The sequence below is a fragment of the Athalia rosae genome, chromosome 1 (genome assembly GCF_917208135.1).
Source record: "Athalia rosae chromosome 1, iyAthRosa1.1, whole genome shotgun sequence".
In the NCBI taxonomy this organism is placed as follows: Eukaryota; Metazoa; Arthropoda; class Insecta; order Hymenoptera; family Athaliidae; genus Athalia; species Athalia rosae.
The window spans coordinates 25,715,683-25,738,804 of record NC_064026.1 but is presented as its reverse complement, the minus strand read 5'-3'; the positions used below and the strand labels follow the sequence as shown (position 1 = coordinate 25,738,804).

General features: G+C 37.4%; 4 protein-coding genes across 7 annotated transcripts; 1 reads left to right on the top strand and 3 right to left on the bottom strand.

Annotated features, from left to right (window-relative positions):
• Positions 1-270: 270 nt before the first annotated feature.
• LOC105692453 lies at positions 271-14,093 on the bottom strand. 2 transcript variants are annotated; one of them, XM_012411668.3, is made up of 15 exons: positions 13,928-14,088; positions 11,931-12,148; positions 11,613-11,726; positions 10,612-11,112; positions 5,772-10,464; positions 5,310-5,388; positions 4,955-5,026; positions 3,024-3,213; positions 2,826-2,942; positions 2,571-2,747; positions 2,269-2,436; positions 2,074-2,160; positions 1,903-1,945; positions 1,543-1,655; positions 271-1,450 (listed from the first exon to the last, which is right to left on the bottom strand). In XM_012411668.3, exons 2-15 carry the CDS (start codon positions 12,066-12,068, stop codon positions 1,310-1,312), a joined length of 6,633 nt encoding a protein of 2,210 aa, XP_012267091.2. In that variant the 5' UTR covers positions 12,069-12,148; positions 13,928-14,088; the 3' UTR covers positions 271-1,309. The 2 variants fall into 2 exon arrangements, 1 of the variants encoding a protein (XP_012267091.2); XR_007278397.1 differs by lacking the exon at positions 1,903-1,945 and having other exon boundaries at positions 1,418-1,450; positions 13,928-14,093.
• Positions 14,094-14,333: 240 nt separating this feature from the next.
• LOC105692462 (N-alpha-acetyltransferase 38, NatC auxiliary subunit) lies at positions 14,334-15,062 on the bottom strand. Its single transcript, XM_012411681.3, has 2 exons — positions 14,856-15,062; positions 14,334-14,776 (listed from the first exon to the last, which is right to left on the bottom strand). Exons 1-2 carry the CDS (start codon positions 14,931-14,933, stop codon positions 14,534-14,536), a joined length of 321 nt encoding a protein of 106 aa, XP_012267104.1. The 5' UTR covers positions 14,934-15,062; the 3' UTR covers positions 14,334-14,533.
• Positions 15,063-15,160: 98 nt separating this feature from the next.
• On the top strand, positions 15,161-17,710 carry LOC105692461 (H/ACA ribonucleoprotein complex non-core subunit NAF1). 3 transcript variants are annotated; one of them, XM_012411680.3, is made up of 6 exons: positions 15,161-15,302; positions 15,404-16,166; positions 16,243-16,369; positions 16,461-16,729; positions 16,852-17,030; positions 17,146-17,710. In XM_012411680.3, exons 2-6 carry the CDS (start codon positions 15,409-15,411, stop codon positions 17,556-17,558), a joined length of 1,746 nt encoding a protein of 581 aa, XP_012267103.2. In that variant the 5' UTR covers positions 15,161-15,302; positions 15,404-15,408; the 3' UTR covers positions 17,559-17,710. The 3 variants fall into 3 exon arrangements, with proteins under 3 accessions (XP_012267103.2, XP_012267102.2, XP_048511366.1); XM_048655409.1 differs by lacking the exon at positions 15,161-15,302 and having other exon boundaries at positions 15,414-15,555; positions 15,617-16,166; XM_012411679.3 differs by having other exon boundaries at positions 15,174-16,166.
• Positions 17,707-23,008, bottom strand: LOC105692459 (putative ATP-dependent RNA helicase DHX57). The gene is made up of 11 exons (XM_012411678.3): positions 22,703-23,008; positions 22,426-22,621; positions 22,184-22,368; positions 21,659-22,107; positions 21,053-21,576; positions 20,632-20,942; positions 19,938-20,427; positions 19,466-19,851; positions 18,954-19,398; positions 18,247-18,861; positions 17,707-18,161 (listed from the first exon to the last, which is right to left on the bottom strand). The coding sequence occupies exons 1-11, from the start codon at positions 22,771-22,773 to the stop codon at positions 18,018-18,020; spliced, it is 3,816 nt and encodes a 1,271-aa protein (XP_012267101.2). The 5' UTR covers positions 22,774-23,008; the 3' UTR covers positions 17,707-18,017.
• Positions 23,009-23,122: the final 114 nt, after the last annotated feature.

Genomic DNA, 23,122 nt, shown 5'->3' with positions numbered 1-23,122 from the left:
ATCTGTGGTAGTTGTATTTTTCAACACTTGTATACGTAATTATAATTTATTGTAACACTTCCAGACATATTGCTATACTAATTGTTAGATGCATCTTTATTTTACTTTTCTTTTTTAAACAATAATGCTGCAAACCGGTTGTGCACTTTTATACAAACCTGTACACGTGTTGAAAAAATGCAAAATTTTCAAATCCAAGAAATTAGTTAATGTAGATATATTATGCATATGCTTCATAACTGTGACATTGATAAATGATGCTTATCACAATTTGGATTTTAATTGTTTATTAAATCAGAACATCTGTATATTCGTTAATCAATGTAGCACGTACACAATCACCGTGTAGTGGCTCTGTAATGTATTGATAATATTTATGGGTTTAGGTCATGAGAATAAATTTATACTCAAATTATCAGGCAAATAAGGAAATAATTTTACAAACTGAAAAAGAGTTAGTAATAACATGACATGATTAGTCAAATATATTTATGGCGTAAAGTGTATGTTACGTCCAAATAAAAATAACGGCAATGAATTTACAAATCGCACAGTCATTACACAACAGCCCTTATATCACTTTTTGCTTCCTTTTTTGCCCCATTCACCACATAAAATTACCTGTAACATCATGTAACATGTTGAAAACTTGATCCGACCCAAGGTACTTTTAATAAACAAACCATCTCGTAAGTTTTCATCAAATCCTTCACAGAGACTTTGGTGTCACATTTAAGAGATTTGCCCGGCTAAGAGTAGTATTCAAAACTCTATGTGCAGGTGTCCATCTATATGCAATGACCAACTCCACTTCACTGTACAAACCCGTCATTGTCAAGCCCCGTACAGACTATTGTAAATCGGCGCTCGAATTTATCTGCGAACGGGACTTTAGAACGACCATTCATGTGGATATACTGCGTACAATAATGCGGAATATCAGGCGAATTAACTCCATGTTTTGATGTAATTTATACGTGAGTGATAGCAAAAATCATCGCATCGGTTATCCTACTGGCGGAACAGCTGATGTCATTGCTTTGACATATGTGAACTATTTTCAATGCTACCTTTTGTAATAATGATTTATCATTACTATTACTGTTACGGTTAGTCGTACTTTCATCATTACTTTACTGAGTAAACATACATATACATATATATCTATATATATGTGCGTGTATGGTGTGTGTAAACAGATATCCACATATATATACATATATAAATACTTGATTCCAAACTTATTTTTCTAGATATAAACACTATTGCTTCAAAAGTTTTGTCTGGATACTCTGGGTATAAACTTGGGTCATATGTATTTTGTTCGAGTAAGTGCGCTCTGCCCTTTAGTCGGGTCCATCATTCGGTCCCAATTAGTATGACCTACCACAAATCCAACCGCTCGCATTTTTTCTTGTTCCTTGTGTTCTTCCAAATCGGCCCATCGCACCTATATTACAAGATATAGGTATGCATAATAAAATCAATATATGTACCACATTTTATATGAACTTAAGTTGTTTCAAAGTTTATGGAACCTACTCTCTTCTTTCCTGATGTATCTTCCATATCGTAGTAATCAGGCACTTGTAAAAAATCTTCCATTGTTTGAGGACCGCTTTCAGTCTTTTTTTTTGCTAAGCCATCTAACCGATCTGTAACAAAAATCAATTAACCAGGTGACAACATTTCAGGTAAGACCGTACGTGCGACAGAGAATCATGTCTAATGATTGATAAACTTTAAAACTAGAAATGGTATTCACTTACAACTAACGACACTATTAAGTGTGCTATTGGAATTTGACATCAAAATAGGCCAAATACTATGCTTAATAATTTCAAATTCATTAATAAAAAGCAAATCAACCAAGTAAATTAGGAAATGATCAATCACACTCACCTAACTTATCATCGGCGTCCATTCGTTCCCACTTGCTAACTCCCTACAGGTGATAAATGAGACAGAAATAAAAAGTGAATAACCAAATAAAATCAGCACAGAAATTTGTAACCCATACTCGAAGGCGAATTTGAGCAGTAACTTCGATGGTTTCATCGAGTTATAACTCACCAATTTGTCATCTTGACTATCTTGACTGTCTTCATTTGCCTGCGCAACTGTTTCTTCAGAAGACTGTTGACTATCTTCCATATGAACCTGTAAATCATGTAGATTGTGAATTCAGGTACTCAAGCAATTGAAAAATAAATTGATATCATTTGTAAGTCTCAGATGAAGCATTTGCATGAAATATGTGAAACAAACCTCATCAATTGCTTCTTCTTGGAGCATTGCATTAACATCCAATTTCAAATGATGACTCGGCGTTGGTTCGAAGTAGTCGACGATTTTGTTGATTTCTTCTTCAGTACGATTGTGAATGTTCCTTTTCATGCAAATGTGTACGTCCATTTCCATTTCACACACGTAAACCTGACCGATTGTATTGATATTATATTCGCATTATTCACCTCGAACTTTTTTTATCAATAGTTTATGCGATATGTGTTCCTTCCTATTAGGTGACTAATAGTGGATTTATTTCGATTAAACTACAAATTACGTACTTGAAATCCTTTAGTCTTAGCAAAACTCCACATCTCTTCATAATCGGAAATTTTTTCGTTGATACAATCAAGAATAATAAAATTGAAATAACCGTCAGTTATGTTCTTTTTAAATGCTTTGACCAGAGATATTTGGTAGCTTTGTTCCATTGCCTCTTCATACTCGTAAACGATTTCCTGCAAATATTGGAGTAATGGTTGGATAGCTAAGTAGAAAATATTATACATACACCATAGAAAATATACATTACATACCTTTGTAACTATCTTCTTGCCATTGTCATCCTTAGTTTCTTTTTCTTTTTCAATGAGAAAATAGTCATCAAGGCTCAGAATCCTTGGAGCTGAACCTCCTTGCTCAACTTCTTTGTCCTTAAAAAACCAGATCATAAATAATAAACGTAGATTTGTATCACACTAGCCTGGTGCAGAATTCTATTCTATCTATGGTACCTTGATAAGTTTTGCGACAAACGATTTTCCACTACCCGGCGGACCCCTCAAAATAATCACTATTTTTGGTGGTCTAGTTTGACGTCCAGGCTGGGATAAAATATCGTCAACCATGGTGTAGTTTGGCATTCTTGGCAGCTCCATTTTCTTCGATACTGTCTCTGGAGCATCATTTTTGACCTCAGAGGAACTGTAACAAGACGGAACAATCAATCAGAAACTGTACCGAAATTCATGAGCCATTCGCGAATATATGAAAATAATTAATATGCGTATTATATTAAACCCTTTCTATGACAAACAGAAGAAAAATATGTATTCAGAGACCAGTAGTGATTTGTAGAATAGCAAATGCCATTTCTACAAACTTGTATCAGGCAAGGGATGTTTACAAGAACGAGTATACAACATTTCTTCATTTGCAATTTGAATTTGTTCCATAATACTTAAAACTATGAATATAAACCGAAGCGGTTATTTTCGGCATGAGGGTAAAAATTTTTCATTGTCATATGTAAAGGTACGGTACGGACATTCACAATTGCACACTAGCATAGTGGCGGACGACGTGAGCTATTTCTACAAATAGAGGCACTTACGAAATAATTCAATCCAATTATTTCGGAAGAATATTCCCGTGTCAAACGGTAGTTAAAAATAAATCTCAACAAAATCTAGGAAAGTTCGACTGGTATCGGATTTGAGTGAACATTCCCGCAATAGGAACAGTGTACTCCTAATAACAAAAAGGAGAATACACTTACATCAATAACATCAACCTCGCCAGGGTCAAAATTGCACAATACCAGTGGCATTTTTATCCCTCTTCAGTAATAATTTTGCGTGTGAACACAAGGGTGGCCCAATGAAAACGAATATTTTTTTGTTTGCGTCTCTTTTGAAAATATTCTAGTTCAACATGTTTCAAGACCGTTCTCCAAAGATCAGCTCGAAAAACACTTATTAGGGGTCATTCAACATTTTTAAATGCTTCCAAAATTGTGAAAAATTGATTTCTTCTCCTTTCTCAATCTTTCTTCTTGTCATTCCAACATTCTCTAGGTTGCAAATGATATGGAGATTCTGAAAACTTCAAGTCGATATTTTCATTCCTGAAAGTCGCTTCAAATTTTTTCAACTAGTTAAAAATTTATATCGACTTTTAGTAATCAAAATATCGACTCGAAATCTTTAGAATTTCCATCTCAATGTTAACGTATAAAATGATGGGATGATGAGAAACAAGATTAAGAAAGGAGAAAAAATCAATTTTTTACAATTTTGGAAGCTTCTAAAAATCTTGAACGATACCCGTATAAGTTTTTTTCGAGATGATCTTTGGAAAACGCTCTTGCAACACGTTGAGCTAAAATATTTTCATAGAAGACGCAAACAAAAAAATATTCGTTTTAATTGGGCAACCTCAATAAACACGCTACTTTACTTGCTACACGAACACATAACGTGCCATACTGGCTATAAATACCAAAGGGCAAATATGAATGCAGATCTGTACATTTTGAACATTAGGCTTAAGACAAGGCGATGACGCTTATCATCACTTCATTGGCGTGAAAAAACTGCTCTACTCATATCAAAATAGAGCATAAGATTATTCCAAATAGTACAGTGACCGTGATTTTGTCAAGGTATTACGTATTTTCTGAGCGCGCATAACTTATTCATCACATCACAATTAATAGGTCTTTATATACTACTTAAATTACAAGGAATCTCAACATGGCAGATTCAAAAAATCTTTCGGCATGTTTAAGAATTTGAAATATTGTGATCGATCAACCGAATGAATATGTGATATGACTAGAATCATGATAATAAATGATCTGGGATCATTGGGCTTCATGAATCCCAATAATGGTATAGTTATATAATCGTTACTAAAAATATTATGAAAACTGGAAGCTGCATACCTGGATTCCTGAGAAGAACTATTAGCGTTGCTTTTAATCGGGTTCTCCTGTCGACTTACGTTGCCCTTAGATCTATCAAAATTCATAAGTTTTGAAATAATATTGGGCTTACACATCTTAATTGTAACGTGTGCCAATGTAATCTTTATATCTTAAAATTATCAAGTAGAAATGTATGTTTAATAAATGAAAATTTCATAATCCCACGGCGAACAAAGTCATTGCATCTGTATGCATATTGCAGTACCCAAAACTGTGGGATTATTGGTCGGATAAGTTTGATGACAAATCATTGAAAAAAATTGATCGCCTCTCATCATAAAAATTTACATTTCCCGTTAGATCATCAAATTACCTGTCATCGTCTCTGCTGAATTCTTTATTTTGCTCCGTTTTGATTTTATCACTCCTGTCACCTCTGCCCCGATATATATCTATATTTGGGACAAGAGAATAAATTAGGCAAGGTGAAAAAAGTTTGTTGTAGATATAATGCACAAAAAAAACTTGCTCCACAAACAATTATCATGTCACAAATCAACTGCCATTATATTGCATCCTACAACACTACCCCAGCTTTATTTGAAAAAGTTTTCATCTGCAAAATACATGTTTACTTTTAAAGAACATTGAGGGCTAGCTGAGCACGATAAATTATCCACACATCATACAGTGTAATGCGAAGAAAAAAAGAAGTATAATAACGTTCAGTCTGAAAGCAATTGAATTTTTATAAAATAATACAAAAACTATGAAAAGTTGCAACTTAATAGACACTTCATAGGTATCATTACATACAAACATCAAACTGGATTACCTCTATTATCGCTTCCTTCTTTCTGTGAACATCTTGATCCTGTTTCGATTGCGCTCCGATCTTGATCATGCGAATATTCATGCTCTTTGTCATCACGTACTCGTTCTTTATCACGTTCTCGTTCCTTACGCTCTTCCCTGATGTCTCGATCCTTTCTACTTTTCCCATCTTTATCAATCGGTCTTCGCTCTCCGTGTTCAAAAGGCTTGCGTTCTATTCGTGGCCACTCACATTCTTTTGAATTTGATCTCTCAAACTTGAATATTTCAGTTGGTTTGGAGCAAGTTTGCCGATCGTGGTTGGGCTTGTATGACCACAGCTTATCGTCAAACTCTTTCAAATTTTGCTCCGTTTCTTCCCACAGTCTGAAGTCGCGTTGGGGCACTGTCTCGTGTTCAGGAACGACAGGTTTCAAATTACCATGACCATAATCGAACGTCTGAGCCGGAGTTATATACTCATGTACTACAACTTTAGTTGCATGTCCATAATCGATTACTTTACCGGGAAATATTTCACTGACAGGCTTCTCCATCCCACTACCACGATGGTTATAATTGAACTGCTGTTGCTTTCCAACACAAAATTCGTCCGGAACAGAACTTCTTTGTGGTCTTCGTCTTTCGCCAGATCGATTATCACGAGATCTATCGTAATATCCAGACTCAAATTGTACATTATCATCGCTTGAGTCTCCTAAGGAATCATTCGTTCCCTTCCTACTGTCAGAGAACGGGGACCGCTGATCGCGTCCCCTTAAATTAGAATCAAACTCTGATCTCTGCTCACGGCGACGAGCTATTCTCTGACCAAAGTTCTCTTGACTTCCTGGCGGAACGAATGGAGGTCGTTGTTCAATGAAGTTTGGCTCTATTCTTGGTTCAAAGTTTCCGATAGGACCTTGTGCCAAAGGAGAATTCCTGTCGAAAGCTCTCGGCCCAGTCTGCATGAAAGATGATCTCTGCTCTAGCCCCCCGGGGGGATGTGGTGAATTCACGTTAGGTCTACCTTGACGAATGAGTGGTCTGAATTCGTCGTGTGTAAAAGGTGATCTTGGTCTTGCGTCATTTAGATCATCTTTTTCAAATTGTGACCTTTGTTCCGTAATGCCATGCACAAATGGTGCTCTTTGGTCTGGACTTGCCATCCTACTATGCGAGAATGGCATACCTGAACCAAATTGCGATCTTTGATCTATTTGAAACGATGAAGCATGATCAAGCCCGCCAACTCCAATCGGTCGCCCACTGTTAACAGTCTCGTTTTCATTCGTTTCGGGCCTACCAAACATGAAGTTCGGATTTCCGTGCTTTGGCATGTTCCCAGGTGCATGTGTGGAGTCGAATTTTGGTTGCTTATCAAATTGTAGACCCAAAAGAGATGGAATTGCTGGTTTTTGTTCTTCGTTAGGACCCTGGCCATGAATACCTTCATTTGGTCGTCGGGGCATACATTGCCCTTCATTGGGGCGACTTAGTAATGAAAACGGGGGTTGGTTTGGTGATCTGAGACCAAACTGTCCACCGTTAGATCCTCTTGGTCCCCGGAAGCCACGTCCCATTGGACCATATTGCTCGTCATTAGGCCGAACTCCGAGTAAGCCGTCATTTGGAACACGTTGATTAAATGTATTGAAATTATTATCTTGCATTCCTGTGGAACCGGATTGCAGAGGTTCTCTTGTACCAAAAATAACTTCGTTAATCCCTCTGGGGCCAAATGGGCCTTCATTTGCTCCTCGTGGACCGAATTGTTGGCCTCTAGGACCAAATGAATCTCCCGGCTCAAATTGTCTGTCATTTAAAGCTTTCATATTCATATTGGGTGCTCTGGCTCTGAACTGATCCACGCTAGAAAATCCGGGCCTTGCTGGCCCATGAGGACTATTGAAGAATGGGGAATTCGGTCCACCTCGTGCCATCAGAGGTGGTATTGGGCTTGACGTGTTGTAGGTGGCCTCGCCACTTTGTAAATTCGAAGTGAATGCGGGCATATTAGGTGTCTCTTTCATCGGTCCCAAATTAGGAAGTTCTGGCGGAGGTTCCATATTCAAATCTTCAGGTTTTGGGTCATTTTCACCCATGAATGGAAGAGCATTTTTGTCTCTTCCATCACGGTTAGACACGTTATTAAGCGGTAACCCAGGTTTGTCTGTTTCGATTGTTTGATTCTGATTCTCGTTACTATTTTTCTGATCATTGTCGGTGGAAATGGACTCCTCAGCTGATGCAACAGTTGTTGTGTTTTTAGATTTTTCTAATATGATGGTGGAATTGTCATCCTGTAACGTGGTATTATTTTTCACCCCATCAACTTTGTCATTTGAATTCTGTTCAGAGAACTTCGTATCTAGCCAAGGTGGTTTTTCGAGTGGTAAGACCTCATTCAAGGATTCATCAGATTTGAGCATTAGATCTTTAGATGGTATACCCTCTTTATGTTCGAATTGATTTGGTACATTAAATGGTTGCGGTGATTCGATTTTCGATCCAATTACACCCCGACTGTCAATGACTGGAGACTCTGTTAAATTAGATCCATCTCTATTCCTCAAAGGTAAGTCAACTGGTTGATCTAATACTGGTGGACCATCTTCAGTTCCAGGTTTAAAATCACCCCGCCCACGATTGGCAAAATTTCCTTGCCCTCTTGAAGGCCCAAATTCGTTTCGAGAGCCACAGAATTCTCCTCTTGTTCTGAATATATCTGGTCCGGAACCTCCAAACCCTCCAAAATCCATACCTCTGTGAGACTGCTCATTGAAATGACTACTACCATGAAGTGGGCCCAAACCTTTAGGACCAAAATCAGGTCCACGAGACATAAATTGATCCAGTCCCCTGGGTCCCATTCCAAAAAGTCCTTTGGGTCCTGATTCGCTAGGATTTCTTGATGAATATGGTGACTCCCCAGTTATCTTTTTGAAACTCTCACTCAATGATCCTATATTGTCCTGCTTGACGGGATTGAACATATCATCTCTGGGCTTGAAAACATCCATAGCAGCCCTACGCTTTTCCATGAGCTTTCTAAGTTCTGGCGCAATACTATCAGGAGGTTGAAATGCTCTAACGTTTCTGTTCATTCCTCGAGAGCTATCTCCAAAATTTTCACGATGATTATCAGCGGCATAACCGAGATCCTTTGATTCGAAAAAATCAGGAATATTTTGATCTAATCGATCATTTTTACCATACCGTTCTCCACCTCCACCAAAACTTTCATTATTACAATTGTGATTGTTCATGAAATTGTCTTTTTTTTTTCCAGATTCGAAAAGACTACTCGCAGACTCAAATCTCTCATTTCCCGGACCTAAGCGATCATTAAGTGATCCAGATTGACTGGAGCCAAGCCGATTGTTGCCGGTTCCAAAGCGATCCATTCCAAATCTATCTTGAGATCCAGGACCAAACTGTTCATTCATTGAATTGGATCCAAATCGATCATTAGTCGATGAGAAGCGATCAATGTCTGGTCCAAGACGGTCGTTATTTTCCAAACGGTCAATTCCTGGACCAAAGATACCACCGTCACGTCCAGTTCGGTTAATTCCCAAAGCACCTCGGTCATTGTTTCGGAATCTATCATTACGTGGAGTGAAACTGTCAGGGTCTCTAGGGAAACGGTTGTTTCCAGAATCTCTTGTTTCAACGTTTCCAAAGTGATCATTTTCTTGTCGAAAACGGTCGTTTCTAGGAGCAAATGAATTATTGTCCAATTTAAATGATTTAGTTGGGTCATCACAGTCATTGGATCCAAATTCACCCCCTTGTCGGCTAGCTTTGAATCGGTCACTTGTCTGCTGAAACCGTTCGTTATCAGATCCAAATTGATTACCTCCTCCACGATAACCTGGCGCAAATTCATTTTTTTGTGGCTCCCGTCCAAACTGGTTGATTCTTGATGGAAATTCATTGCCTGGCAGCTCACGTTCCATCAAATTGAAATGCTGGCTATCAGGACGATTATTCTTTGATGCAAAGTGATCTACTCCTTGAGACAATTGTTGACTGCTACCGAAACCATCTCTTTTGTCCACATCCGGTCCAAACAATGGCGGAGGCTTTTCATGCATATTGCGCTGATCTTGATTCATTCCAGAGCTTGTCATATGTCTTGAATCGATTTCCCGAAATCCTGGTGGTGGCTGTGAAAAGTTCACGCCAGGGGCAGACATATTTGGAGGTGGCTGAGAAAAATTATTCCCATTCCCAGGTGCTTGGCCCGAAATAGGTAGCTGTGCAGGTCCAAGTACATTCTGAAAATTGCTGTAATTTGGTGCTCCCATATTAGCAGCATTGTATTGAGCAGCCCATTGCTGTGCGGCCCAAGCTGCTTGTGTCATATCATTTGTCATTGTAGGAGCAACCATTCCAGCCGGCTGAAATGTATTTGAGATTCCCACTGCTGTGCCATTATTACCCAATAATTTCGAAGGACCTCCAGAATCTTGTTTACCAGTTAAGCCCAAAGTTTTTCCAATTCCAAGCAAATTATTGAGCAAGCCTTGGTTCTCAGTGCTTGATAAAATGTTCAATATTTTGTCTCCCCCAGGAATATTCTTATCCTTTTCAGAATCGAGCTTTGTTACTTGTTTCTGTTGTTCACGTTTTTTACGCATTTGTTCCCGACGCTCAATGAGTTTCTCACGCCACGATGTCCATTTTGCTTCATACTGCTTGTATTGTGTCTGGAAATGCATCACTCATTGAATAAATCGCAAATTGCATTGAAATAGATTTTCCTTTATTGTATCAGAATTAATATTACATAATGGATAGTTAGATTCTCAATGATTAGATTACAAAGAACTAATAGATGAAAATCAATCACTTACCTTGTCAGGATGGTTAGCATTTTGCTGTTTCCATTTGTTAAACTGTTCTTCCCATTGTTTAAACTGAGCATCAAATGTTTTCTCTGCCTCAGTTAGCTCTTCGTCTTCAACTTTCAATTTTTTAGCACTACCGAAATCAATTGGTTCATTCTTAACTCGTTTTTCACCCAATATATTAACAATCAGGGGCTCTTGGGAGTTTGGGCTTGGTGGAGGTGGTCGTCCTGGAGGTAGAGGTGGTGCTTGAGAATAAGTTGCAGAACTATTAAGATTGTAACCAGCGCTCTCTGATTTAGCCGGAAACAACGGGAGGTTGTTTTGATGAGGTGGAGGCATATTTGCATATTGATAAGGATTATTACTATCCGGGGGTAGCGGAGGTTTTGTATTTTCTTCCTTTGGAAGAGGTGGAGGAGGCTGAGAACTTGGCAATGGCGGTGCTTGAGTTACATTTGGCAAACTCAAACCCTGTGCTGATAACTGCTTTATTGTCTCTTGATACTGAAACACAGAATAAAGAATTTCTCAGGTACTATAGATTTTAGCAATATATTGGTATTGAAATGATGCTCCCACAATAGAGACTGAGGTTTTCAAAGGAGAAGAACAAAAGAAAAAAAAGGATTTTTGAGTAGAAGATTGCAACTTGGAAAAAAAAGGAAAAAGGCGATATTTTCATTACCACGGATTATGAATACAGATATAATTTTCATACTAGTAACTCCCACTTAATGTATGTAATTAATATCAAGATGAAATGAATGAAAACAAGGTAAAATTTGGAATCAAGGTCAAGATTATGCCATGGCAACAAAGATAAAGTAACCACTAGTAGTATAAATGCTAGTGCAATCATGCAGTTTATGCTAAAGAATCTTAAGAAATGTGGTGACAGAGATGGCTAATCAAGTACCGACCAGGCAGATCACCGGTTTCTCCTAGATTGACATTCATAAATGAAAAATATTCATAGATAACAGGTTTTAAGCAATGAGTTGTACCTTTTCTCCATATTGTGCTTGCCACTGTTGAAATTGCTGTAGCCATTGTTGCCACTGAGCCCAATTTTGTTGCTGAGCAGCAGCCCATTGTTCAGCCGTGTAACCGTTCGGCGCCTGATTAAAATTTACCAATCAAATACAATTTGTTGATAATTAACATAAAATCAGAAAAAAAGGAAACTATAAAGCTTTGAACATTTGAATCAAACTACAGCTTTAGAAGTTGTTTTGTCAGATGGCTGACAATTAGTATCGACATAAGGAGAAGTAAGTACATCAAGATTCAAGAACAATAAGTCAACAAAGTAATGTACTCACTGGCTGATTGTAATATTGCATGTAGGACTGCATCATAGCCATAGGGTCTGCTCCTGGGGCAGTAAGGCCAGCTGGTGTCGGAGGCATGGGTGTTGTTACTGTCCCAGCCTGCACTTGCCATGCATTCCAATTTTGCATTTTGGAATCGCTTTTCTTGCAATTGCTTTGCAAACTTGCTAACGCATGACGACTTTTATACTGCAGTTGCCATTTGGACACTGTTTTATGGTAGGAGAAAATGTTCGTTATGAAATCACAGAAATTATGTGTAGGAGAAATTAAAACACATGTGAGAGTCAGAGAATGTACATATTTTATGAACAAGGAATTTCTGTTGAATAAAAGTGGATATTTAACAGTAAAAGATCTGCATTCGAGCAAATCTTTATCAATCAATATTTTATTAATAAAGTCCACTCAAAACCATCTAACTAGCATACTTGCTTGTACGAGGAAACCTTATTTTGGAACTAAATTTCTTTATCCAAATACCATTTGAACGGAAATTTTAAGAAATGTAAAATAGTAGATAAACCACTTGAAGTTTTCACTAAACTTCAATTCAAAGGTACTAATATAATTCAGGCAGATGTCATTGATTGCTCATCAATACAATTCATGATGAGTGGATTATATTCACAGTATACACATTAGAAATGAGGCTCCGCATGTAATTTGCTTTGTTTTTGTGATTTCTCAACATCAATCTATAAGCTAACAACTTGAGACTACTAACTATATCATAGATTTTTTGTCGTCCATAGAAAATTACCTTGGCTAACAAATGAGTGATCACAAACATGCAAGTCAAATGCATATGGGATAATTCCATTTTCAATTTTCTGTGGGAACAGACTTTTGTCCCAATATTTAACTTTGGAGAGCTAAAAATACACTATGTGGAACATTGGCAAGGGTGCTGAATCTGAATTTGACCATTACATTAATAAAATTGAGAAATCTTTTACAAATGAAGATCCGGACTAGTTGTAATCAAATGTGATTATTGCTTTCAGCAGATTTGATTTCAACATACACATTCAGTTAGATAACTGACTGTCCATTGAATGAAATATTTATGAGTATTCTTAAATGCTCGGCGCCAGTTGTCGCACGAATTCAACAACTAACCACACTGGTAATCCAATGCAAGGAATCTTATATTACTTTGCCGTAATTGCAATGGTATAAAGGGCTAATGGGTATTTTAACACAAAATTATTGTCAAATAGCGTGATCCAAAACAGTAATTATCTTAAATATTACAAACATGACATGAAAAATTCAAAAAGATTATGTGTCGTTGAGATAAGATTAAAAATTTCAATCATTTGTATGAAATGATAGTCATAGCCTAATATTTATAGCAGTATTGGCGCTAAGCTGCCTCGTTACTGCTTGTGAACTAAATCAAAATAATTAAAAATTAGAAAATAGCAACACCTCAGCAGCCGATGATTCTATAACATTAAAATTACATGAGAACTACTCATCCAAGTTCTTGATGAGAATAGTTATTAAATATACTGGGAACAATTTCGGGAATGATTTGCATGAAAGATTCAGAAATTGATGTTGAATTGTCGAACAACAGCAATCATGTTTCAAATGATCGAAATCAATTTTCCTTTTCAAAGGATTTCGATTCAAATTTTATGAATGACAAGTATCGATAGTAAAAAGAATCACAATGGTTTATAGCCAAAAAATAGTTTGGAAATCCGCCCTATAGAAAATTATTTTGAGCTGTGGAAAAGATTAAAACTGGTCAAACCATACTCGGTTCACGAAAAGACGTTATTCGCATTTCTTAGCAGTAAAAAATCACAAGATATTGATTTTCTCCGGTTGTTACAGAAGCCCTGGCACAAGATGTTTGAGAGTAAAAATATAGCGCAACGGAAATTTCATGAGCTGCCTCCGAGGTCTCAAGTGATCGAAAGTTATTGTTGGAATCGATGCTATAATTACATTGATTGTTAAACTCCATTACTCACAATCAGATACGATAAAAAATCCTTAGTCCAGGGTAATTGAGGATCACGGCACTTTTCCAATTGCACTCACTATCAGAAAATAAACTCATTTACCCGTACAAACATGGCTACGAAATTTGGTTACTTCTTGGTTATGGAACCAACGAACGGAATCTGGCCAACTGAGAGCCGGAAACATTCCTAGGAGCAGGGGTAGCGCTGTCAGTAGATTAGGAATTAAGGAGGTCTCTACTGACAGTTTTGATCAGCAGTGTCGGCAGACGACAGACTCCAAACGTCAAAACATCAGCTATCAAATTTTTGGTTACAAATTAGGTTTTTGACGTAGTTACGGACACGATTCACAAGAATTTGCCCGCTATCTATTTTACGAATGACTGAAAAAAATAAAACATAATCTCTTTTGTTATAGGGGAATTTAAATAATTTATTTTTGGAATCCCAAGACAATTAATCAAGTCATAACATTGTTGCAGCTGTACACCCGGCGAGATTTATCATAACCCTCCTAGTGGTCACGTGTTTTGGGTCATTATGAAATATACACATAACAAAATCTAAGATTTTATTGTGATGTAGACGTGACTCTTATATTTGTTATCACAATCACGTGTCTAAATGAATAGTTACAATATGCCGACCTGGTACCATAACAAGGCCTAAAGCTCTTGCCTCTGTATGTTCTTCTGATAGAAACTCCGAGCATGATCCTAAGATTACATTAGCGTCACGATCGGTGCATAAGAATGCTCCTGTTAAGACACGGCCATCTGTCATTTTAATTTTTAGCGGTCGATTCAACCATTCCCTCAACTTTTGCTTAGCTGGCGATTCCTCCACTGGTAGGGTCTATGAAGAAAGGATCATTTCCAAATACAATTCTTAACATAACCTTTCCATTAATTACACACTTATGACTTTCACCTACCTCTCCATTACCATGGACAGACTCTTCGCTCGATGCTACAGCGTCTTTCATGTCTGCGCAGTTGTTAATTACGCTCATTGAATTGCTAACCGTTCAGAAAATTGACATATTTACTATTGCTTGCTCTCCAATCTTTACATCAAAATGAATCAAAATGCATCACAAGTCTCGTTTGGTTCTCTCGTATTTGACATATGCAGAAGTGGTAGAATGTAGAATTATTGGCTAGGGATGACATCTAGTGTACTATCAGAAAACTTGTACAGAAAAATGCAAGTGACAGGGCTGGTCGGGGCAAAGCGGACGGGGGTAACCGTGTGACCATGTGCTTTCTACCACGTTTTGCGTAATAAACTGGGTGCAATTCTGTATAACCTGATACATAATCTTGGAATCGTTCACACCACTCGAGTATAGCTTCAACAAATACGTTATTTACCTATTCGCGTAAGTAATTGACATAATAAAACGAATATAAATCACTATGTCCACTGGTGATACAAGTGAATCTGAAAATCTTGCTACTGAAACACTAACCTCGAATACAGATACCATGGATTTAAGCGACACCCATTTAGCAGAAGAGGTGAAAACTCCGTATTCTAACATTGACAGGGATGTTATAATACTTGAGCCAGAAGGGAATTCCGTCAAAATGGATTTGGAAAATGATCCAAACAGTGACAGCACGCGTATGACGGTACATATCAGTTCTATTCAGAGCAGTGAGCCTGATAAAAAAATCGAAATAACACTTCCAGACAGTAAGGACAAAGTTGAAGCTATAGAAATATTCAAGAATAGAGCTACAGAGAGTGAGACTGAAGCAGGACAAGTCGCTGCTCCTCCTGAAGATATCAAGATCCAACAATCCATAGAAATTCTTACAAATGGGTTAGAGAATAACGTAGGTACTCCAAAGAATACTGTGTTAGAAATGGACTACCATGATATTGAGAAAACATCTTCAATAAACTTGGAGGAAAAATTAGTAGCTATTAAAGAAACAATAGCAAATACGAGACAAGTTGAAGTCGTAAACAAATTCAACTGCTTGTTGTCTTTGGCAGCTGAATATGCTAGTTCTGACTCTGAATCTGATATCGATGAAAGGGTACCTTCCCCGTGTGAGGTAATTACTATTGTGGATGACCATATTGGCAGTGCACAAAATAGGATACAATATCGGACTAGAATTGCTGAGAATGATTCCACCAGTGAAGATACAGATAGTGATAGTGACAGTGATGACAGCGATGATACCAGTGAAAGTGACAGTGATAGTGATAGTGACAGTAATCTTGACGATAGGTGAGATACCTGCACACTGAGCTTTCTAAAACATCCTGCGAGTCTTGGGTTGTGATGATTCATTGTCATGTTCTAGCACCACAAACCAATGTAGAGCTCAGCCATCTAAATTCAAGAAAACCAAAAGTGAGTTTGACGATCTCCCACCTATTGAAGAATTAACAATCACTGTACCTGAAGAATTGTGTGAACAATTAGGAGAGGTAAGTATACTTCCTCCAATTGTCTTTCAAATGGAGTCATTCTGTGATCAGAAAATTATCATTCTTAAGCAAAATATAAATTTGCGTACAGGTTAGCGGAATTGTAGAGCAGCTCGTTATAGTACGTCCAATGTCTGGCAAACCAACTCTGAACCTTGATTCGATCCTATTTTTGGAAAAAGGACATCGTGTTCTCGGTAGGGTGTTTGATGTGTTTGGTCAGGTAGCTGATCCCCATTATTGTGTACGATTCAACAGCGAACAACACATCAAACTCTCAGGAATTATAGTTGGCATGGAAGTGTACTACTCTCCTACCACTGAGCACACTTCTCTGGTCTTCCTCCATGAATTAGTCAAGTAATTTTTCATCACATATGTTTAATTAATTCATGGATTAATATGTCTGCAAGATTCTAATGCCCTAAAAAGTATCAAGTTATTTATTACACATGTACTGCAATAGCTATTTTTTTTGATAGGCTGAAAGGTGTCGACGTATCTGGAGATGATGATGCTGAGCCACCAGAGTTTTCAGATGATGAGGAAGAACGGGCCTATAATCAATTGCAAAGGCAGAAACAGCGACAGAAGCCTGGAATGAAAGACAGACAACAAAGTTCAGAGGTTGAGGGGGTTTTACAAAAACGTCCGTGTTATGGTGAGCATATTACATTACCTTTAGTATATGACTATTACTTTCTCAACGAAATGTATAATTTTATGTACGGTTATCCAAATGAATATACATGAGTGATTCCATATCTTCCTAACAGAACGACAAAGGAATCCATGGAGCAGTGACTGGCAATTGCCCAACTCTCGATCGAATATAAACTTTGGTTTAAGGCCTCCAAAATGGAAATCAGATGGTTCCCAGCCTTCTATTCATAATTCATACAGTCTACAGAACCCAGCTCATCAACCAAATCAACCACCCCCAAATCAATATGGTCAGCATAGCTTTGGTCCCCAATCTCAATATCCATTCAATCCTTATAATAATCCGTATCAACAAAATAATATGTTTCCTTCACCAAATACAGGATACATGTTTGGTCGCCCTCCAGGATTTCGACCTCCTTTTAATAATTATGGACCTAACTTTTATCACTCCAATCCATGTGCACCCCCACCCATGTCTTGGGCACCCCCACCTCCCCCACCACCACCTTCTTCATCTACCTAAGTATGGCAATGTATGTTAGAGTACCTCTTAAATTATAAAAAAAAATTATGCTATGATTATGTATTACTTGTTGTATATATACTAGTAACTCTGTGCCGTGATATCAGAGCTATTGTATTTCCATGAATACAATTGAATACAAATTTGGTTTATATTTTTTGTTTTTTGTAAACATAGAAATATATTTATTTCTCTTCATTAGTCCATACACTGTCTGTTATTAGTTTGGTTGAATGTCCTGTTGAATATTTACAACAGCCTTTTACATTCCAGGGCACAGCGTGAATAGTTGCCACAATTTTAGTCAAAAACTACAATATCGAATAAATCTATGAAACAAACATGATCCATGTGGCTGGACAGATTTGTAAAAGCTCTGCTTAAAATCTAAATAATCACAATGCAAACAAAATAAATATAGCTAAATCAAATTCTGTATTTTAATACTTCATCATTTGGCTAGTCTCTCGTTATTACGCTCACGATAGTTTGAATAATTTTTTTGCCTTTCGGATGGTTGACCAGATTCAACAGAGGATCCTGCATTTTTTCTTCTAAAAGTTTGACCATCTCAACACGTATGCATTCTAAGAGCTGAGCAACCTGAAAATATTTTATTTTTAATACAACCAAATTACCCAGGTAGATGCATCGGACATAGTATGTATGACCATCACGCTTCACATACCCTGTGCGATTCGACGCTAAACATTATCCAGCCATCCTCTAGTGAGAGAATGAAAGTTCCGTTGTGAAGTTCAATATCAATTCCATACCCAGAGAAAAGGACTAGTGCCAGCATAGGAACCATGGATATTTCTCTGATAAATATTCTGCTAGTTTTAATTTTCTCTTGGTAAACCAAATATGGGCTAGAAAAGTGACCGACTGAAAAATTGACGGAAGAGGGATGAATGTTCACGTATCCATCTTGCTTGGTTTTGAACTTCAGCTCCTCTGGTTTTGGTTGCCTTGGTATTGCACCAGCCGATTGCATTTGAAATGATTTCTCCGGAGTAAAAACTTTTACTACATTCGGATACAATGCGGCACATAACAACCCTTGTAATAGTTTGTAATTTTCGTTGTTCACATTCAATGCTTGTCCAGTAATTTCTAATATCTTATCGTCTCCCGATCGTCGTCTTCCAACATCAACTGGAACAAATCCGATTGAGACCAAAAGTTCCAAGAATTGATGCTTCACATCGGCCAACATTTGCAATGTTTTGGTTGATAGATAGTTTGTATTGGCAAAGACGTGACCCGCATAGGCGCTGTGTGAACACGCCTCAAGCCATTTCTAGAATTGATATAACGTAATGTTGAAGGTAACATATTTAGCATAGAATTTGATTTCATCTTAAAATAAATCAATAAATGATTAATTCGCACCTTATAAGCTTTTAGAATCGTCAACTGATCAGAATTTGCAGTAGAAAAATCTTTTTTTTTTGTATCGAGCTCATGCTTCTTATCAAAGGGTGCGACAAAAGGACTTTTATGGGACAGACAAGCTGCGATGGTCAATGCAGAGTCGAGACAGCAGAAAATTGCCCCAAATAGAATAAGTTTACCAATCCGAACATCAACGGGCAATGCCGCTAAATGATGACCCAAGGGAGTAAGCCTACAGTCTGCAGCTATCGCTCCTACATCTTGCAAACGCTTTATAGCATCTGAAATACTGTCTCGCGATGGGGGCTCGAGCACTTTACCTAATATATCATAGAGATCAATTTCTATTCCTTTGTTCATAATTTTAATTCGTAGCAGCAAAGATTCTAAAGGAATTCGCAGTATTTCGGGAATTGGCTGTGCCAAAAAATGATGTTTGAATCTGAAAAAATTAAATCGTTATTGAGCGACCTAACAGACATGTGACAGATAATTTGTTGTCATAGTACCTGTGCAACGTGTACAGGTGAATAGATACTCCGGGCATTACACGTCCGGCTCTACCCTTCCTCTGCATTGCATTTGCTCGTGAGACCCAACACATTTCCAAGCTCTCCATGTTTTGATTTGAATTAAATCTTGTCTCCTTCATTTTTCCAGTATCCACAACAAAAACGCAATCGTCTATCGTTACTGATGTTTCAGCAAGATTTGTACTCAGCACAATTTTCCTAACACCTTCCTTCATTTTTTTGAATACCATACTCTGATCTTCGCTAGACAAAGATGAGTGCAATGGAACAATAACGAAATTTCCATTCTTGGGCGACAAGGACTTGTTTTCAGCTAACAAATCTTTCATGGCTATGATCTCTGCAATACCAGGTAAAAATACCTGCAAAACAAGCAAGAGATCAATTAAAAAAAAAATGATATATGCTCCTTCAGAAGTTGCATGTATTATATAAATGAAAACCACACCAATATTGAACCAGTTCTTGGATAACTGTGTTCCCCATCGACAATCCATTCCAAAACGGTTTCTATCAACTCAAAGTTAATTTTGTCTTCATCCATAACGTATAGATTCTTGTAGGTTTGTTTGGAGTGTCCTTCGTACCTTCTCATAAGCTGTGCCAGTGTCAGATTTTCGTCCAATATATTATCTTTGGGATATATACCAGCCATAGCCTCCACATCGGCAGATTCCAATTCAGTCTCTAATTTTTCAAAACCACCTTTGATTCTACGGGTAAATCTCGAATTTTCTTCAACTACGAACTTGGTCTTCTCTAAAATATCTTCAAGGTAAATTTGCTCAACAGGAAAAGTTCTACCAGGAATATCCAGTGTGGGAATACTTCCGAAGTAAGTCGAAAACGTGTCCGCTTTCATTGTAGCACTCATCAAAATAACTTTCAAGTCTGGTCTTCTGGGAAGTAGTTCTTTCAAGAGCATCAATAGGAAATCACTAAAATTAAGTTAACGTAATTAAATTTCACAGCTCAAGTCAGTAGATATTTATCATTCTCTGAAAGGAATAAAATAATAACGAGTACGAGTTACATTCTACTCTATTTACTCATTTAAATAATCAACTAAAACTCGAATGGGTTTCAATCTGTAGTGTTGACACTTGAGTTAAATCACTTATAACAATTATTTACCTCATTACCTTTCAGCACTACGTTCGTGTACTTCATCGACAACTACATGAGTTACAGTTGATAAGCGAGGATCCCCTGAGAATCTCTGAAGCAGAATTCCCGTTGTACAAAACGTCAATCTAGTTGCTGAGGAAACTTTACTCTCCAAACGTATTTGATAACCAATAGTATTCCCGACCCGCTCGTCTCGCTCTGCAGCCACTCTTTCAGCTACACCAATTGCACTGAGTCTACGAGGTTGCGTACAAATAATCTCAGCGTGTTCGTTATTGGTTTCTGATCTATTTATTATCCAATCATCCAGTAGAAACTGGGGCACCTGTAACCATAATTGATGAAGTCAGTTCATAAAAAATGTAACGAGTGACCACTGAAAATACTTGTGACTATGATGACAAAGATCGACAAATAAGTAGATTATGAAATTACCTGAGTACTTTTACCACAACCAGTTTCACCAGAAATCACAGTGACCTGATTTTCGTGAATAGTATCCAAGATTTCGTTCATTTTAGACCACGCAGGCAGTTTTCTACGTGCATCTTTCATTTTCAAGTATCTTGGACTCTTCTGTTTGTCCATGAATTTTCGTCTGATCTCGTCATCTTGCTTTATCATTGCTTCGGACGAAAGATCACCTCTGTTCTTCTTATTTGTTGAACCTTTTTCGTAATGTGTTGGTACATTTTTGTCAAGGTCATTGCTAATTGTTGTCCGAAATAAGGGATCATCTTTGTCAATGAATTTTTCTTTATTATCAGCAAGATATGACTTCATTTCATATTCATTTTCTAAGAGAGATATTGCTGAGAATATCGACGGAGTTCCATGAATACAGTGTTCGAGTGCCTCATTATAAAGGCGTCTTACTATTCGCAAACAATCGATTTTTGGGAAGGATTCCGTATTTTTGTAAAAATAAAAATATGGTGGATCATAAGGATAAACGTGACCTGAAACAATGGATGACAAATGATTAAACATGGATCCTGTTGCAGTTCGGAATATAACATCAATAACACAACTTCAACGTACGTTTAGGAAATCTTATTTCAAGAGTGAACTGTGCGTCCTGTTTTGGTATAGATTGTGGTACAATATCAGGTTTTCTGTGAAGGAATTTACACTTATTTCCAAATCTGCAATGACCACTCACGAATAAACGACAAATATTTTTATCCACTCTTGCAGGTCTAGTGTTGAGCTTTTGATCTTCATATTTTCCAACTAGGTAGTCTAGTTTCAAAGTAATTAACCAAATTTGGTTTTTTATTTTTTCAACAAAAGATTCTCCATATATTGATTCTAATGCCATTCGCTCGTCATTTTGCCTCTCTGATACTTCCTCGATGGACAGATTTTCAATGCCATTCTTTCGTTGAAAACTTTCAACCCCATAATACTTGAAAAATAAGATCTCCATCGCATTTCCCACATTTCCTTTTGCATGCTCCAATGCTTCTATGCAATGTGATGTATGAAACCTGTGAATATTATAGTAAGAGAAATTTACTACCGAAATATGACCAAGAATACTTCAAGCACTGAAATAGAACTAACCCGTAGCTTTCTAGCTTAGATGTTGCAAATTGTTTGGTGATCTGCTCTTGCGTCTTGGGTCTATTTTCCCTTGATGAATAATCCACTACACTTTTTATCACTAAATTTCCACGTTCCATCCAATATTGCTTACCCAAATTGGACTTTTTATCCTTGTATTCCGAAGCATCAGCAAGTTGAAAATCCTATAAAACAACAATAAGAATAGCATTTGCAAATCCTCTTTTAATGTGCATACTCACAGTTCCATAAATGTGCCTCAAGGTCTCGTAAAGTTGCCTTTCAGATTCGTCGGTGATTCGCAGCATCTGCATCTCCACTTTCAGATTAGTTGAGACCATATTGAATTTCTCAGGAGCTTGTTGTGATGAGTTATTTTGCTTTGGAATATTTTGTACCTTACTAACTTCTTTTGAGGTTTTACCAGAAGAGTTTTTACTGTAATATGGTATACAGAGATTAAAGGTATGAGTGGTAGCAAAATTAAATGAGTGATTGCACATTTTGGTTCTCCCTCACCTATTACTCTTAGATGGTTTCCTCTCTTCCAATACAATATCGTCCATTAATTGAATGCTATAATGGTCCATTTTTTGGAATTTCCTGTTGTACAATTGAGAATAGATAAGGTAGGTTGTACAATTATGAATGAAATTGTAGTGGGAGAAAAAGGTTATGTGACAAGCAACGCTGCGGATGCGTTGCACAGACACAGGCCACGCACAGGCATTCACTGATCGTATGTGAATGATGTGAATTTGACAAATTGCGCCAGCGCACGTGTGCACTCTATTTCATTGACGTCACGACGTTTGACAGTTCAGCTGAGGTTCACCATCACCGCATGTGGTCGCCGCCATCCGGATGCTGCACGTGGCGGTTTTCCATTAAGAATGTTGGAAAGAATATAAAATGCCTTACGCTAATCATGCTAACAGT

Coding starts and splice junctions, on each gene's coding strand:
- LOC105692462 (XM_012411681.3), bottom strand. CDS start 14,933: ATGAGCGTAATTAACAACTGCGCAGACATGAAAGACGCTGTAGCATCG. Junction 14,777..14,855: donor CTGTCCATGGTAATGGAGAG/GTAGGTGAAAGT, acceptor CTTTCTTCATAG/ACCCTACCAGTGGAGGAATC.
- LOC105692459 (XM_012411678.3), bottom strand. CDS start 22,773: ATGGACCATTATAGCATTCAATTAATGGACGATATTGTATTGGAAGAG. Junction 22,622..22,702: donor AAACCATCTAAGAGTAATAG/GTGAGGGAGAAC, acceptor ACCATATTACAG/TAAAAACTCTTCTGGTAAAA. Junction 19,399..19,465: donor CACCTGTACACGTTGCACAG/GTACTATGACAA, acceptor TAATTTTTTCAG/ATTCAAACATCATTTTTTGG.
- LOC105692453 (XM_012411668.3), bottom strand. CDS start 12,068: ATGCAAAATTGGAATGCATGGCAAGTGCAGGCTGGGACAGTAACAACA. Junction 2,943..3,023: donor TTGTCGCAAAACTTATCAAG/GTACCATAGATA, acceptor TGGTTTTTTAAG/GACAAAGAAGTTGAGCAAGG. Junction 1,656..1,902: donor GGACGCCGATGATAAGTTAG/GTGAGTGTGATT, acceptor TTTTTGTTACAG/ATCGGTTAGATGGCTTAGCA.
- LOC105692461 (XM_012411679.3), top strand. CDS start 15,340: ATGTCCACTGGTGATACAAGTGAATCTGAAAATCTTGCTACTGAAACA. Junction 16,730..16,851: donor TTCCTCCATGAATTAGTCAA/GTAATTTTTCAT, acceptor TTTTTTTGATAG/GCTGAAAGGTGTCGACGTAT. Junction 17,031..17,145: donor ACAAAAACGTCCGTGTTATG/GTGAGCATATTA, acceptor TCTTCCTAACAG/AACGACAAAGGAATCCATGG.